At 34.5% G+C, this 15,427-nt stretch overlaps 2 protein-coding genes across 6 annotated transcripts; one reads left to right on the top strand and one right to left on the bottom strand.

Moving 5' to 3' along the window:
* Positions 1-4,430: 4,430 nt before the first annotated feature.
* LOC103865541 (growth-regulating factor 3) lies at positions 4,431-7,856 on the top strand. The gene is made up of 4 exons (XM_033290232.1): positions 4,431-5,721; positions 5,821-6,003; positions 6,237-6,576; positions 7,288-7,856. Exons 1-4 carry the CDS (start codon positions 5,508-5,510, stop codon positions 7,721-7,723), a joined length of 1,173 nt encoding a protein of 390 aa, XP_033146123.1. The 5' UTR covers positions 4,431-5,507; the 3' UTR covers positions 7,724-7,856.
* Positions 7,829-15,277, bottom strand: LOC103865540 (1,4-alpha-glucan-branching enzyme 2-1, chloroplastic/amyloplastic). Of its 5 annotated transcripts, XM_018658558.2 has the most exons (19): positions 15,046-15,277; positions 12,593-12,747; positions 12,346-12,524; positions 12,050-12,148; positions 11,873-11,915; positions 11,696-11,755; positions 11,440-11,520; positions 10,978-11,094; positions 10,742-10,825; positions 10,253-10,374; positions 10,055-10,174; positions 9,848-9,977; positions 9,619-9,729; positions 9,426-9,554; positions 9,248-9,351; positions 9,020-9,164; positions 8,246-8,803; positions 8,006-8,169; positions 7,829-7,956 (listed from the first exon to the last, which is right to left on the bottom strand). In XM_018658558.2, exons 1-18 carry the CDS (start codon positions 15,176-15,178, stop codon positions 8,047-8,049), a joined length of 2,493 nt encoding a protein of 830 aa, XP_018514074.1. In that variant the 5' UTR covers positions 15,179-15,277; the 3' UTR covers positions 7,829-7,956; positions 8,006-8,046. The 5 variants fall into 5 exon arrangements, with proteins under 5 accessions (XP_018514074.1, XP_033146119.1, XP_009141588.1 ...); XM_033290228.1 differs by having other exon boundaries at positions 7,829-8,169; positions 12,346-12,498; positions 12,591-12,747; XM_009143340.3 differs by having other exon boundaries at positions 7,829-8,169.
* Positions 15,278-15,427: the final 150 nt, after the last annotated feature.

Raw genomic sequence — 15,427 nt, 5'->3', positions numbered from 1 at the left:
GATTTGCTCCAATGGTTCACTCTATAATAGAGTTACTCTATAATAGAGTGAAATATAGAGTAATCTTATTTTTTCACTCTATATTTGGAGTAAAAAAACAAGATTACTCTATATTCCACTCTATTATAGAGTAACTCTATTATAGAGTGAACTATTGGAGCAAATTCAACTCTATAATAGAGTTACTCTATTTTAGAGTGAAATATAGAATAAATTTTAGTGTTGCATTGGAGATGCCTTAAGCATTAAACAACGGTCTTATTGTGGATTACGACAGCTTCAATAGTAAAATTATATTGTGGACTGGGCTATATAATGCATGTTCACTTATAAACCATATGCTCTATGAATGGGCTGAAAATGACCACTCATTAGCAATCCTATACTCTTAAAACCCAAATAAGCTTTTATAACTGTTTAAAAGAATGAAATAAGCCGGTCCAGATCATATGGTTTACGCCCAAATAAGTTTTTACCATATGGTTTATGCTATCATATCATATGTTTTTGGCTCAAATTGGTTGCTACACAGAACATTAACCTTCTTGAGTCAATTGTTCTGTAATTGTATTCGAGGCATAAATTGAATACGACGCATGACATGCCGCAGTTTGACAAAAAGCTCGGATGCTAATGCAATGTAATTTTCAGTCTCTAACCAATATTCGTAAAGTTTCCAATCGAAGTAAATATTCTTTTAACGTAGTTTATGTACATCTATTAGTGTATTTTCCAAACAGTGCGTTTCAAAATCTTAAGTTTGACGTTCGCTGATATATAGTGAATTAGTTAACATGTTTTTGATCCTTGATCTTGAGGAATTACGGGTCTAATACGTTAAACCTTTTTGTAAAACAAAAGAAAACAAAATTAATGTTCTTTTTGGAATAAATGCACATGATAATTTTGATTTATATAACTCTCAAGTAGACCTACTAGATGGTCGATCTCTTTGGGAAACAATTTGTTTTTTTTTTTAATACTACACAAAACCATTTACAAAGATGAAGGTAAAGTAGTCTTTGCATTGGATTCTTTTTAGTTTCTTAAAAACATAAATAAATATCAAACTATTAAAAGAGCACATGTTAGAACTTTGCATGTTGACACGTGCGGTCATGCCCTTAGATACCTTGTGTCATGTGTGTGTATGCTCTCACCAGAAAGATCTATTCTTTACTTTTTGTTTCTTTTTCTTCTTTCAAATTATTAAAAAACAGGTTCTGGTCCAAGTTTGGTAATAGCCTTTCTTTTGTGTGTGTGATTAATTTATATTAACCGATAGTCGATATTAGGATTTACATTTACAAATCTAGGTATCTGCTTAGGTAGTGTTAGTAAACATAAATGTTACGCCTATTTCTTTGCAATCACGTGATTCTACTATATATGATGGCATCAAAAGTATTAGTGGATCGCTAGAAATGTTTCCAGGCGTCTAGATTCGTTTTTCTCTAATATCATATTTTAAAACACTTGAGAAAGAGAAAAAAAACAACAGCAAAATTGTAACTTCAAAAGATGAATCTCGGTTATTAGTTTTGATGAAATTGAAATTCTTTACTTTACCAAACTCGAAGAAAAAAAGCAAAGAAATAAAGAGAGAGATAGAATAATAAAGCACGTGGGATCACGTGAGGCCTCGCGTGCCGGCGTGACTTGCCTTTTACTACAAAAAAAATAATTAAAAAAACTTATGTCCAAAGAGAAAAAAGTAGGACCAACGTGGACTGACTCGGACCCTTCTGTTTATAATAGAAACATACTAATAATATACGTTTCGTTCTTATACAACAAAACAAAACATATTTATTATAAAAATTAAATTAAAGAAGAAATAGGTTCTGACAGATTGTGTCAGGAAAACGTATTTGTCTTCTCTTGAACATGTGAACTCTCGCCCTCCTTTGCCTCTTCCTTCTTATTCTGTGTCCTTCTTCCTCAAATTTTTATATATTACGATTTCGTTTTCAGATATAACAACAATTCGTTTTGCCAATTTTGATTTAATATAATACCATAATCAATAGATTTAAACCAAAGCATTGACATAAACAAACGTCTATTCTCTTGCCGACGTAACTTACTCTTTATTCTTTTTTATCTGTTTTCTTCAGAGAAAAATATTGATTGGTCATGTTATTACCTCGCTAACTTATATAGACGATGTTACATGAACGTATTTTTCTTTTTAAGTTGAAAGATCTTTGTTTGCACCATAATGAGAAGATCGTAAGATGGGAAATTATAAACTAAACCCCAATGAACGATAGAAAATAATTGAAAAATAAACCACAATGAACGACGTTAGGAATATGAATTAGTGGATATAATTATATATTTTTGGGTGGGAGGGAAGTGATGTTAAAAGATTTGCGAGGTTAAACAGGTAAAAAATAGAGAAACAAGGGGGTAAAAATGAAAAAAAAGTACTATGAGTAGTCAAATCAAAGATGAGTCACAGCAATAGAGAGAAACCCTCACCACCCACTTGTTTGCTACTCACTTTTATGCTTTTTTCTCACTTCTGAGTTTTCTGACACAGCCACCTGCGTCTTATTTTCTTTTCTAGATATTATTGAGTCGAACCAATTGTAAAACCTAAACCAACTCCCAAAAAAACTGAATTGGATATAGAAAACAAAATCAAACCGTTGACAAACCCAACAACAAAATGAACCAAAACTTTGCCAAACTTTTAACCTACAATGTTGGTTTTGGTTTGCATAGAGAGTAGCGTTATTTATTTTGGGCTGCATGAAGAGTAACGTACATAATTCACATAGCGCATTGTGAAGCATTCTCGTTGAATAGAGTTGTCATCGAGTTTGAACAAAATAGATAGGTTACAAAAAAAAAGATAAAAATATAACAAATGATTTGGTTGGAATTTTGAAAGTCCATACAAGGACATGGCTTTACAATGGAGACATGCTTTGCTTGGATCAGCATAAAAAAAGAGTTGGATATAGCATATAAAGTTTCTCAATAATAAATTTATCATCGGTTCGATCTTAAGACTCTTGTTCTTTTTGGTAAAATCTTAATACTCTTGTTCGACCATCATTTCAAAGATTTGGAGTTTGAGATTAGCCAAAGAGATATGACTAATTTATAATTAGAGCAATTTTTAAAATCATACGATTTCCTTTCAAATTTGTGTTTGTATAGATATGACTAATTTATAATTAGAGCAAAACAAGAAACAAGAGGAATTAAGTAATGAGATGATTAATACTTACCATCATGTAAAGATAGTCTAAAGAAGCGGAATTTTTGGTGTAATCTTTCACCAAGTATTTGCATGATCTCCAAATAACATCTTACGTTTAATGACATACAATAGTACCAATAATTTTTTTTTCTACGGAAAAAGTTCAATTTTTCAGTCGGTGAGATTTTTTTTCCTTTTTTCTTTTACAAACTAGAGTCTAGATCTGTGGATAGGAAAAATGGACGAGAGGGTACACAATTTAGAGGGGAAAATCGCATTTTAAACCATGAAGGTGTAAGAAGGTAGCACTTTAAACCTCAGTGCTCAAAAAATCACACTTCAAACCCTCAAACCAATTATATTAACACATTAAACCTTGAAACTAACTGACTTCTTTACCAAGCAAAAATGTGACCGGTACTGTTCATCCGTGGGTAAAAAGGTATGACGTGTCAGTTGTTTTTTTTTAATTAATAAATAAAAAAATATTTGAAAAAAAAAAAAAATTAATTTAAAAATCAGAGATAAATGCAAAAAAAACTCAAAAAAATAAAACTTTAAAAATAAATGAATAAAATTTAAATTTATTAATAAATTAAAAGTAAATTTATTTTTGGATTTATTTAAAAAATCAAAAATAAATTAATAAATTTTTTAATTAACTAACAAATTTTTAAAAAAACTCTTAAATAAATCCAAAAATAAAAATAAATTAAATTAAAATTTAAAAATAAATTTAAAATAATTATAAAAAATCAAAATAAGTAAATAAATTCAACAAATGCTAGTGAAAACCATGACAATGTAAGAAGATAACACATTGGTGGTGATTTCCGATATATCATGTTTAATGGTTTATGCCAAAATCCATCAACATCAAGGGTCATATTTCAGAAATAGTTACTATTAATATATCGGAAAAGGGATCGGAAAATTTTCACATGTAAAAAATATTTTGAAAATTTTTAGTTGCGTATATTAAATTTTGGGATTTATTTACTTATTTTGATTTTTTTTAAAAAATTTTGAATTATATTTAAGTTTATTTTATTATTTTTTAGTTTTTAAATTTTATTTTAATTTTTTTAATTTATTTTAAATTTTATTCTTAAGTATTAAATTATTTAATTATATTGATAAATTTAGATTTTTATTCATTTTAATTTTATTTTAAAATTTATTTTAATTTATTTATAAATTTCAAATTTTATTTATTTATTTTTATAAGTTTTATACCTTTTTCATTTATTTTTTATTTTTTTGTGATTTGAAATATTTTTTTATTTATTAATTAAAAAAAAACAACTGACACGTCATACCTTTTTACCCACGGATGAACAGTACCGGTCACATTTTTGCTTGGTAAAGAAGTCAGTTAGTTTCAAGGTTTAATGTGTTAATATAATTGGTTTGAGGGTTTGAAGTGTGAGTTTTTGAGCACTGAGGTTTAAAGTGCTACCTTCTTACACCTTCATGGTTTAAAATGCGATTTTCCCCAATTTAGAGACTCCACAATTTAAAGGTCAAAATACAGATAGCGGAAAGTACATTCAGTTCCGTATGATTAAATAAGAATTTAACCAAATTTACTAACTCAAATTTAAAGTAATTCGGTTTGTCGTCGCCAATGCAGTTGCAAATTATATCTGACGTAACGCTCACTCATTTAAATAATCTCTGAACAAAATCACTTACATATAATCAGATATCTCATTAATGACACTATTATTTTGTTCGATAAACTAATTAAAAAGGAGAGAATATTAATTATTAAATTAAGATAATTATGCAAGTGGTATTTCCAAGGCATCAAGACAGAAAAACTGCAGGTTATTAGCTCTCCATCTTCATATTGCAGTGTGGTTCTTTCTGTGTTTTCTGACTTCTTTTTAATATATAATTAATATATAAACTATATAATAATATGAGATTAATGAAGATTTGTGAACCCAATTAATAAAGTTATATTCTTGTTTACTGTATAGTTTTTTCTCCCCCCCCCCCCCCATATGTCTTGTCTCACTGTCTTTTTTCCCCTAATAAAAACCTCTTTCTCCCTTCTCTCTCTCTATCTGCAGAAGAAGCTCAGATACACAGAAACTGACTACAAAGAACAAAGCTGAGAGGAAAAAAAAGTTGTTTCTTTTCTTCTTTTGCTAGTCACAACCCAAACAAGACTTTCCTATTTGTTGCCTTAGGCTATTGAATCACACACCCTGGAACACAATACAAAAAGGTTGAAACACCAATAATCTCAAAAAGCAGCCAACACTCTCTCTTTTCTCTCTCTCCCATGGATTTGCAACTGAAACAATGGAGAAGCCAGCAGGTGCAGCAGCAGCAGACAGAACCAGAAGAACAGCCTTCTGCAGCTAAGATACCAAAGCATGTTTTTGATCAGTTTCAACCCCAAACTGCAGCTTCTACTGCTCTTCCACTCTTTACCCCTGATCCTACACCTTCCAAACTCTCCTCTTTGTCTGCTGATTCTTCTGCCAGGTTCCCCAGTGAGTCTTTCAAAAACTTAGAGAGATGCATAGTCGGTAATGATATGAGTGTTGTTGATTTTGATGTGGGTTTTGTCTTATTCTTTTTTTTTTTGGTAGAGATGGGGAGCTTCTTTAGCTGGGCACAGTGGCAAGAGCTTGAGCTACAAGCACTGATCTACAGGTACATGTTGGCTGGAGCTGCAGTTCCTCAAGAGCTTCTTTTACCCATCAAGAAAAGTCTTCTCCATCTATCTCCTTCCTACTTCCTTCACCAACACCTCCCTCATTACCAGCCTGCTTGTGAGTCCACATCTCATCTTCTTCTTTTTTTATCACTTCTCCTTGTTTGAAGAGAAAGTTAAATATATTCTTATTAATGGGATGCATGTGTTTTGTGCTGTTGGAGTTGTGTTCCCAAGATTTAGACTATTGATTTTAGTATTATCTTATTTTGTAAAATTTTGAACAAGCATGTGATGGGTTCTTGCTCTTGTCTGTGTTCTTGATCTGATCTTTGATGTGGAAAAAACCAGGGTACTTGGGGAGGGGGGCGATGGATCCTGAGCCAGGGAGATGCAGGAGAACGGATGGTAAGAAGTGGAGATGCTCAAGGGACGTCTTCGCTGGCCACAAGTATTGCGAGCGCCACATGCACCGTGGCCGCAACCGTTCAAGAAAGCCTGTGGAAACTCCAACCGTCAATGCCACCACCACCACTACCATGGCTTCTGCTGCTGCAGCCGCAGCACCAGCTCCAACAACAACTTCGTTTGCTTTTGGCGGTGGTGAGGAAGTGGGTCAAGGAGGATCTCCTTGTTTCTTCTTCTCTGGTGCTTCCAACTCTTCATCTGAACTTCTCAACCTTAGTCAAAGGTAATAAAGAGACACTGTTTTTTTTTCTTGTCTGTTTTGAGTTGTTGCCTGTTGGTCCTGTTGGTCAAAACATTAAACACATAATAAAGACTTGAGACAGTTTGTTTTGAATGATAATGACACTCCAAATCTTATCTGCAAAAGATTTAAGATTGATTCTGATGTTAAAGTTAATAACTTAATAACTATGAAACTGATGATACACAACTTAGGTTTGTATGTTCTGTGTGTTGTTGTGGAGAGAGGGGTAATGTTGGAAACTGAGAGACATCCTTATCAATTTTAGGGTTTTTGTTTGTTTGTTGGCTTGAGAGATAATGATGACATTGGATTTGATAGAATCTATTATTTGAAGCTAGCTGTGAGACTTTTCAAACAGAGAAAAAAGAGAAAAAAAAAAGAGAGAGGCATTAGGTAGAGAACAAAAGAATGGTAGGACCTTAGTGAAAGCTGACCCATATATGTCTCATATCTTACATAAAAGTTAAAGCTTTTAGATTCTTCTGCACCCACCTCCCCTGTCCACACACACATCACATGATTCGTAACTCCTTAATAAATAATTTTGTATCTGTGAACTACTTAATTTTTATATGCTGTTATGTGTAAACTCTGTTGACTATGTTTTGCTTTGTGCTTTGTTTTTCGTTATGGGTTTGATCTATTTCACCCACTGTGACTCGAATCATGAGATGTGGTTTCTGTTAACAGTTGTTCAGAGATGAAGCAAGACACCAACAACAACAACAAGAGGCCGTACGAGTCTCATAATGGATTCGGTAACAACACATCAGACGGAGGTCACACCTTGAGGCACTTCTTTGACGACTGGCCTCGTTCTGAAGCCGACAATAATAATTCAAGCCCTATGACCTCAGCTACTTGTCTTTCTATCTCCATGCCCGGAAACAGCTCCTCAGACGTCTCTCTGAAGCTGTCAACTGGCAATGAAGAGGAAGCCAGGAGCAATGGGAGGGACCAGCAAAACATGAACAGCTGGTGGAGCGGTGGAGGTCCCCATCACAACAACAACAACCACATGGGAGGACCGTTGGCTGAAGCCCTGAGATCTTCCTCGTCCACTTCCCCAACCAGTGTTCTCCATCAGCTCGGTGTTTCAACGCAAGCCTTTCATAGAACAATGTAAAACCAACACAACTTTGCTGATTCTTTTACTGTTTTGTTTTTGGTTCTTGTTCAAGTCTTTCTTTACTTCAGCTGTCCCCCTGTATCTGTAACAGTTCTCTGAAAATTTGCCTCTAAAAAGATTTTTTATGTTTCTGGAACCGTCCATAACACTAAGTAGAGTCTGTGATGAAGCATATGAAAGCTATAGAGTAATTGTAGACAGACATGCAGCGACTTTTATTTCCATTTTTAAGTTACTATGATACTGCTAAAGGAGAGTGGCATAAAGTGTAAATTTTTGTAAGCTTACAGTACGCAAACTCGGACATTCTCATCTTGCTCCTAAACATCTTCGGGTACAAGGCTTATAGAATCTTCATCACCATCTACTGCAGCGTACACTACAGCGGTTCTACACGGCGCATACACCATCAAGGAACAAGGCCTATCATCATACCTCCCATCCTGCATAACACAAACATTAGTTTCTTTCTAGAAATGAGTTTTTGTTTTCCGTTTTTGATTAGTTAAATGTGCTTACATTGGTGAAGAACTCAGCAGAGTCATCTAGCCGACCGAACCCTCCGAATAAAGAACCATCAGAGTCCAAAACGATCTTGTACTTCCCAGGAACCGAGCAACCAATACGGTAGTCAGAGTAACTGTTGGTCCAGTGGAAGTTAAAAACAAACACCAAGCTACCTCTCTCAAACACAACGACTCTGTCTCCTTCATCCTTACGAGATATGTACAGATGCTCTGAAGTCATGAAACCATACTTCTCCTCAAGATGCTGCATCGCCCTATCAAACTCCTGCAGTCCATGGTATCTAAGATACTCCGCATCTCCCAGATCAAACCTACGTCGGCATTTATCATAACTAGCGTTGTTCCCAGGGATGACTCTGCCATCAGGAAGGTGCTGGTCAGTCCTCGGGAAGTCGATCCATTCCGGGTGTCCAAATTCATTTCCCATGAAATTGAGGTATCCTTCTCCACCTAGTCCCATTGTAACGAGCCGGATCATTTTGTGTAAGGCTATGCCGCGGTCTACGCGTGGTGTGGCTTGTCCATCCACCGCCATGAAGTCATACATGTCCTACAAAAACAAGATTTGAGTCGAATCTGCGCAGACTAATCGTTCAAAGGAAGTGCAGCCAACGGATAAACCCTCTCTATGAATATTTAAATGAGGTCACACAAGTTAAGTGTCCTGGGGTTGCTTTGAACCGAGGTCACTTAGCTTTCCAAAGTCCGCCTACCACTAGACCACCCTGTGTGGTTAACTAGATTTGAGAATTCCTATAGAGAGTACCTTGTCCATTAGCCAGAAGGCAATAGTTTTGTCTCCAACAAGGGCTTGATCATGACTTTCCGCATAGACCACACATTTCTCGCCCCACCTTCTGTTGGTAAGCGTGAAAACTATATCACCAACCTGCCAGTCCTCGTCTCTCTTCCTACAGACCATTACACCCCACGAAATAAGTTCAAAATAATACAACAAAGTCCCCTTCAGTGCCAAGACTTCATGAGGACATACTTGAGAAGCTCAATCCATTTATCAGCCACTGCCATGTGCAGACGGTAGTCAAATCCAACGCCACCGTCTTGCACAGGGATGCAAAACGCTGGCATCCCGCTAACCTGTAACGAAGCCAATTAAGAGAAAACGGAAGAGAGGTACAAATCATGACAAAACCAAAGTGTATATGACTTACATCTTCGCCGACAACAATAGCCTCAGGGTATAGACCATGAATCATATCGTTCACCAGCATTAGATAGACCACAGCGTCAACATCAGTAGAATATCCAAAGTACTCACTGTAGTTCCCAGTGAACTCAACCTGCCATAAACAAGAGCAGTTAGCTTGAAGAATGCGTATAGGATAGTTACTATCATATATTCACCTGTAGTCCATGATGAGTGTACATCATGGAAGTTACACCATCAAATCTGAACCCATCAAACTTGTATTCTTCCAGCCACCATCTCGCGTTGGAAAGAAGATACCGAAGAACCTAGATTGACAACGATGAAAACGTTAATAACCATACAGAAGTATCCACCAACATGGTGGTACACTAAAGGACCATCTTATTGATATTGCAATATCGACTCTAGGGAGACAGTGCGTACCTCCCAGCTTCCGTAATTGAAAAGACGAGAATCCCACATCCAGTGATAACCCCGCTCTCCAGAGTGGAAATACTGACCATCAGTGCCATCAAACATGTTCAGGCCATCCAGTGTGTTTTTCGATGCATGGCTGGTTTAGATCAATACAGTGATGATTAACCATGAAAGCAGTCCATTTCCACAATAAAAGTATTTGAAGGCCAATACCTGTGCACAATATCCATCAGAACAACCAGACCCAGCTCATGAGCCTTGTCTATCAAAGATTTAAGGTCATCAGGTGTTCCAAAGCGGCTGCTAGGAGCGAAAAAGTTTGTCACATGATACCTGCATTGAATGTAGTAGAGTCACATGCCAATTCATCAAGTTGGACAAAGAAGAGCTATATCTAAGAGAGGAAGGTACCCAAAGCTAGCGTAGTAGGAATGCTCTTGAATGGCCATTATCTGAACAGCATTATAGCCTAGCTTTTTTATACGGGGAAGTACATCATCTCTAAAGTTGGCGTATGTATTTATCATTGGCTCCTGCAGATAAAAGATAATGTTACACATTATCATATTGTCAAAAGTGAAAGTCTTCAGCATTCAAGGAACTGAAACGAAAAAAGGAGCTCTTAAGTTTGTTTTCTTCTGCGTTCTTGTATTAATACTATACGTTATCTAAGGACTGAGCCTACAAACAGAAATAAGATTCTTTTACAAAAAGACCAGTTCCCAAATTCTCTTCAAATGCCTAATTACACTGTCCTCAACCAGCGACAAAGTCAAGCATGTACAAGAATTGTCCTGTCAAGTGTAGTTTATGCAGTCTGCATCACTCCTACCTCTATCAGTGATATTTTCATGCTTATTGTAGTGATTACCATTCCAAGAAAAGAGGAAAGAAACGGACCGTACTACTCATTCCAACATGTGATTCATATATACGCAGTGATGTGGGCTTCCTTGGACGAGGATGTTTGAATACATATTTCTCCTGAAACAATGGATGGAGTACTCTTTAGGCCTTTAGCGAAATCATAAAACCAGAAAAAGCGAGACAAATATTAAACCACATATACACATAGTTAAGAGCATCTCAACAAAAACACCAAAACAGATGAGAAAGTAGTGAATACTCGTTCGTACCTCCTCAGCAGGATCATAGTATACTCCATTGTACGGGATCTCGCCTGGTGCCTGCACAGAGTACTTGATCCAAGCTGGAATGGAGTCTTTTATACCAGTTGGAGTATCCATGCGAATCTACCAATGCATGAAATAAAATAAACATTATTTACAAAGCTAAAAACTTTGTATTCGATCCAATATGGTACATGTAGCACAATACTAATTCTCTGCCAATATAAATTCGTACAAGATCATTGGAAAATGCACTGAAAATTCACAACTCTAAAAATATCACTTGGAATATAAGCTGTCTAGTTGTCTGTTGTAAATAAGATGTTTCTTTCTATATTTTCTCACAACTGCAAATAAATGAGGAAATGGATTTCCTCCTAAAATTGTTATAGAGTGTGCAGAAGAAGTAAGCTGTAATGGACAAAAGTGTTATACATCTGAACACTTGAGAAACCATTTACATGTTACCTTCACGCGGGAGCCATGGGGAATTGCTGGCGAGCCATCAGCATTATTCGGCAGAAATATTTCCCACACACCAAACTCGTTCTGCTCAAAATTTCATTGAAAAGACTGTCTTAGATCAAACTTTCAGAAAGGAACAGAATGATAACAGAGCAAAGCATGCCGCCAACACGATTCACTAATTTTTTTAGTAAAATTTAACTGCTAGCTTATACGGACGGTTTAACAATAAATATCATAATAGAGTGCAACAGCATACCCGAGACATGACATCAACTTTAGAATTCCAGTTATTAAAATCTCCAATCAGTGATGCTGCCTGGGAAGAAAACATTCAGCCAAACAACTCGTTAGAAAAAAAACAGTAATTTGAATATTCAAAAAACAAATTCACTAAAAATTTCTATTGTTAGGTAGAGAACTGAGAGAAAAAAACCTTAGCTCCTGGTGCCCATTCCCGGTAAGTGATACCAGTGGCGCTAACAAAGCAGTGAATAATAATTAGCAACTGCAATACCAACTATCTGTAGAGCATTTACTAAACTTTTACCATGACTAGAGTGCTGAAAATGCCATAAAAGGAGTTGTTAAAGCTATTTAAAATGATGTTTACCTTCGAGTGAAGCCGAATATTTCGTAACCACGAGAAAACGCCTCTAGTCCACCTTCATTCTTGTCGATCTGTTCACGCAGTTTTATGTACTGTCCATATCTGCAACGGCAGGCTTGGGTGATTAGAATATAACGAAGAATAGATACACAAGTTTTTAAGCCAGGAGAAGGATAAATATCTTGATATAACCCATAAGAAAAACAAAAAAAATCTACTGTTTAATAGGTTGGTGAGGCAATCAATGATGAGACTTCTATTCTTTGCAAACAAGTTAAGGTATATAATAAACAGTTTACCGATAATCAAGATGACCATTATGACTCTTCAACATAGGATCAATGTCGTATATTTTCTTCCCATCTCCAGGAGGTGGAATCCTCCTCTGCCCAACTTCTTGGACGAAAGACTCTGACATACTTCCAGATGTATCTTGTCCCTCTGTTTCAATTCTCTGGGCATGTACATCGTCAAGTACCTAATAACAAGCATTTGAGAACAGTAGAGGGGAGAAATGTATTCTATCATGAGCATGTAAATACAAACCTGAGTAGTATCTTGGGAGACAGTTTCCAGAGGTTCTACATGACCAGTGACAGCTGAAGAGCTATCACTCTGATGGCCACCGAGTTTCTCAGATGGAGTTGTAGCTAACGAAGAAGATTCAGAATCAGAAGATGGCTTCCGACCAAAGATCTTCCCTACGAAATTAGCACATTTGATGCCATAAAAAAGACACAATTACAAACTAGTGGGCTACATAACTAATACATATACTTTTTAAACTTAACTAGATCTCGACCCGCGCAACCGCGCGGGTTTTTGTTTTCATTTATTTTTATATAAATATTTTATTATCAATTCTAAATTGGTATATATTATAATATATATGTGTCTATCAATTTTTAAAACATAATAAGTTTACGCTATATTTTTTATTGAATATATGGTTTCAAATTTTCACATGTATTTGTATCTCCTTATATATATATATATATATTCGGATTATTATTTCATTATTAAAATCGTAACTATATATATAAAAATTAGTAAACTATTATTTTATTGTCATATTAAACAATATTGTAACATTTCACAAATTTAGATTTTTTTTTAAAAAATAAACTTTTCGCTTCATAGATTTATATTATCGAGTAAATAATTAATTTTTTTAAAAAAATTAAACTTTTCGCTTCATAGATTTATATTATTGAGAAAATAATTAAACATTTAGTTTTTGTTTAATTTTTAAAATAAACTATATAGTTTAAAATTTGTTTTCATTGGTTTAAGATATTAAATATTAATCATTGTTAGATAATATGATTTTTGTTATTTAAATTTTTTTTTTATAATTTTAAAAGTTAACATCGACAAAGATTTAAATCATTAACATATAGAGAGGTATAGTATCACAACATTAAATTATATCTATTTATTTTATACTATATATAAATCCAATGGATCATTTATTGTTTAAATCCAATTATTGATAGCCCAATAAAAAGTTTTGGTAGGCCTATAATTTAAATGATAAGATTAGAGATTAAATGTAACATGATTTTCTAAAAATAGGTCTATTAGATCCATTTTAAAAAAAAATCTACGACCAATATATTGTGGATAAGCATAATATTCTCTTTTTGAATGATATTGCATAATATTGAAATAGATTTTCTTTGGTATTATCATGATTGTTTAACAAAAATTGTTACAATCCCGAAATTATAGGATTATTATACCATTATATATTTTTAAATTTTGAACAATAGTGTCACTGTTAAATATATACACCCGTATTTTATTTTTGATTTTTTTAATACACTAAACTTCATCTTCTCCAAATATGTCTGTGTTTTAGTACATCAAAGGAATCATATAATACAAAGAGAACATTCATTCAAATAAGATTAACCCAAGTTTAACAAAATATTCAAAGAGCAATAACTCAAATATGAGTCGAGCATGATACTGTTACTAAACCTCTGTCAGTAGAATATGAAGTATGGTCGAACGTGGTCATAGTGAATTGAAAACGTATGGTCATTTATGAAACTAATATATTCTTTTAGTAACAGAATCTAAAGACACAAGTCATTGATTTATATTTAGCAAAGTAAAGTCATCACACAATCAAGAAAGATCGGTTAATAATGGGGAGACTTAAGGTGAAACTAACCCGTGACTTTACTTTGTAGATTCAAAAATTTAAATGATAAGATTATAAATTAAATGTAACATGATTTTCTAAGAATAGGTCTATTAGGTCCATTTTTAAAAAAATCACACATGAATCAAGGTTGTGACTTCTGTTTTAATATATAAGATTTGGGACCAAATGATTTATACATATTAACCACGAGGGACACGAATGTTTCATCTCGCTATGCTCAGAACATGCTATCAGAATCAAAATTCAGGTTTTGAAAACATAACCAAAATTATTAGAACTATATAAACCAAGTTCTGGTTAGATTGGTTAAGGTTTCCTTCCGCCTAACCAATGGTTTAGTTTCACAATACTAAACCGTATATGTATATATACTTTACTTTGTACAGATTGTAAAGACGCTTGAGCATTTTTACAGATGAATAACAAACTCGTTTACTCTCAGCTCAAGCTTTCTAATATGGTAAAAGATAAGTATCATCTCACAGAACACTCAGTACAGTAACAAGACACTTCCACAATGATCAAACATCTAGATTCTGAACAAACATGTAGCTTATTATTGACATCATAGAAGACTATTAAATTGGAGAAATCTCGTCCATTAAACCAAAGTTTCTAATTCTAATATATCACTAAAATTTTCCAGAGACGAACATGTATAATGTATCAATCCATCATCTACTAAACTTCCTCAAACTAATTCATATAACCAAATCACAGAACACACGAAACAAAGCATCGTTCAAGCAATTGCAATCCCCAATCTCGAGACGCGTGCAGAACGGAGATTAAAAGGAATGAAAGAAGAGATGGATCGAGCAAGTACCTGAGGAGCGAGTGTCCTTCCTGAGAGAGAAAGAAACGGCGTTGCCTCTCCGATCGTCATTGAAAGTCGGGAGAGACGAGCTCTTGATCGATGGAAGATGAGCGAAACGTACGCCTGACATCGTGTAAACCATTGCGAGGTAGAGGAGAGAGAGAGTGAGAGAGTGAGAGAGCGAAAAGCTGAAACGAATAAAATCTAAAAAAGGAAGAAAAATTAATTTAAAACATAAAATACGACAAAAATAAAAGGTTAAGAAAATTAATCAACATCACACGTAACTCGTTAGGGACGGAGCACAGCGTGCCACGTGTAACCTGGCAGATCTCTAGCGGGGCCGACCAAGCGTCTTCTTCATTTGCGTATCTCTCATTTTCTCCATCTT

Source organism: Brassica rapa, chromosome A04 (genome assembly GCF_000309985.2).
Source record: "Brassica rapa cultivar Chiifu-401-42 chromosome A04, CAAS_Brap_v3.01, whole genome shotgun sequence".
NCBI classification, from domain to species: Eukaryota; Viridiplantae; Streptophyta; class Magnoliopsida; order Brassicales; family Brassicaceae; genus Brassica; species Brassica rapa.
This window is presented reverse-complemented; position numbering and strand designations above follow the sequence as displayed.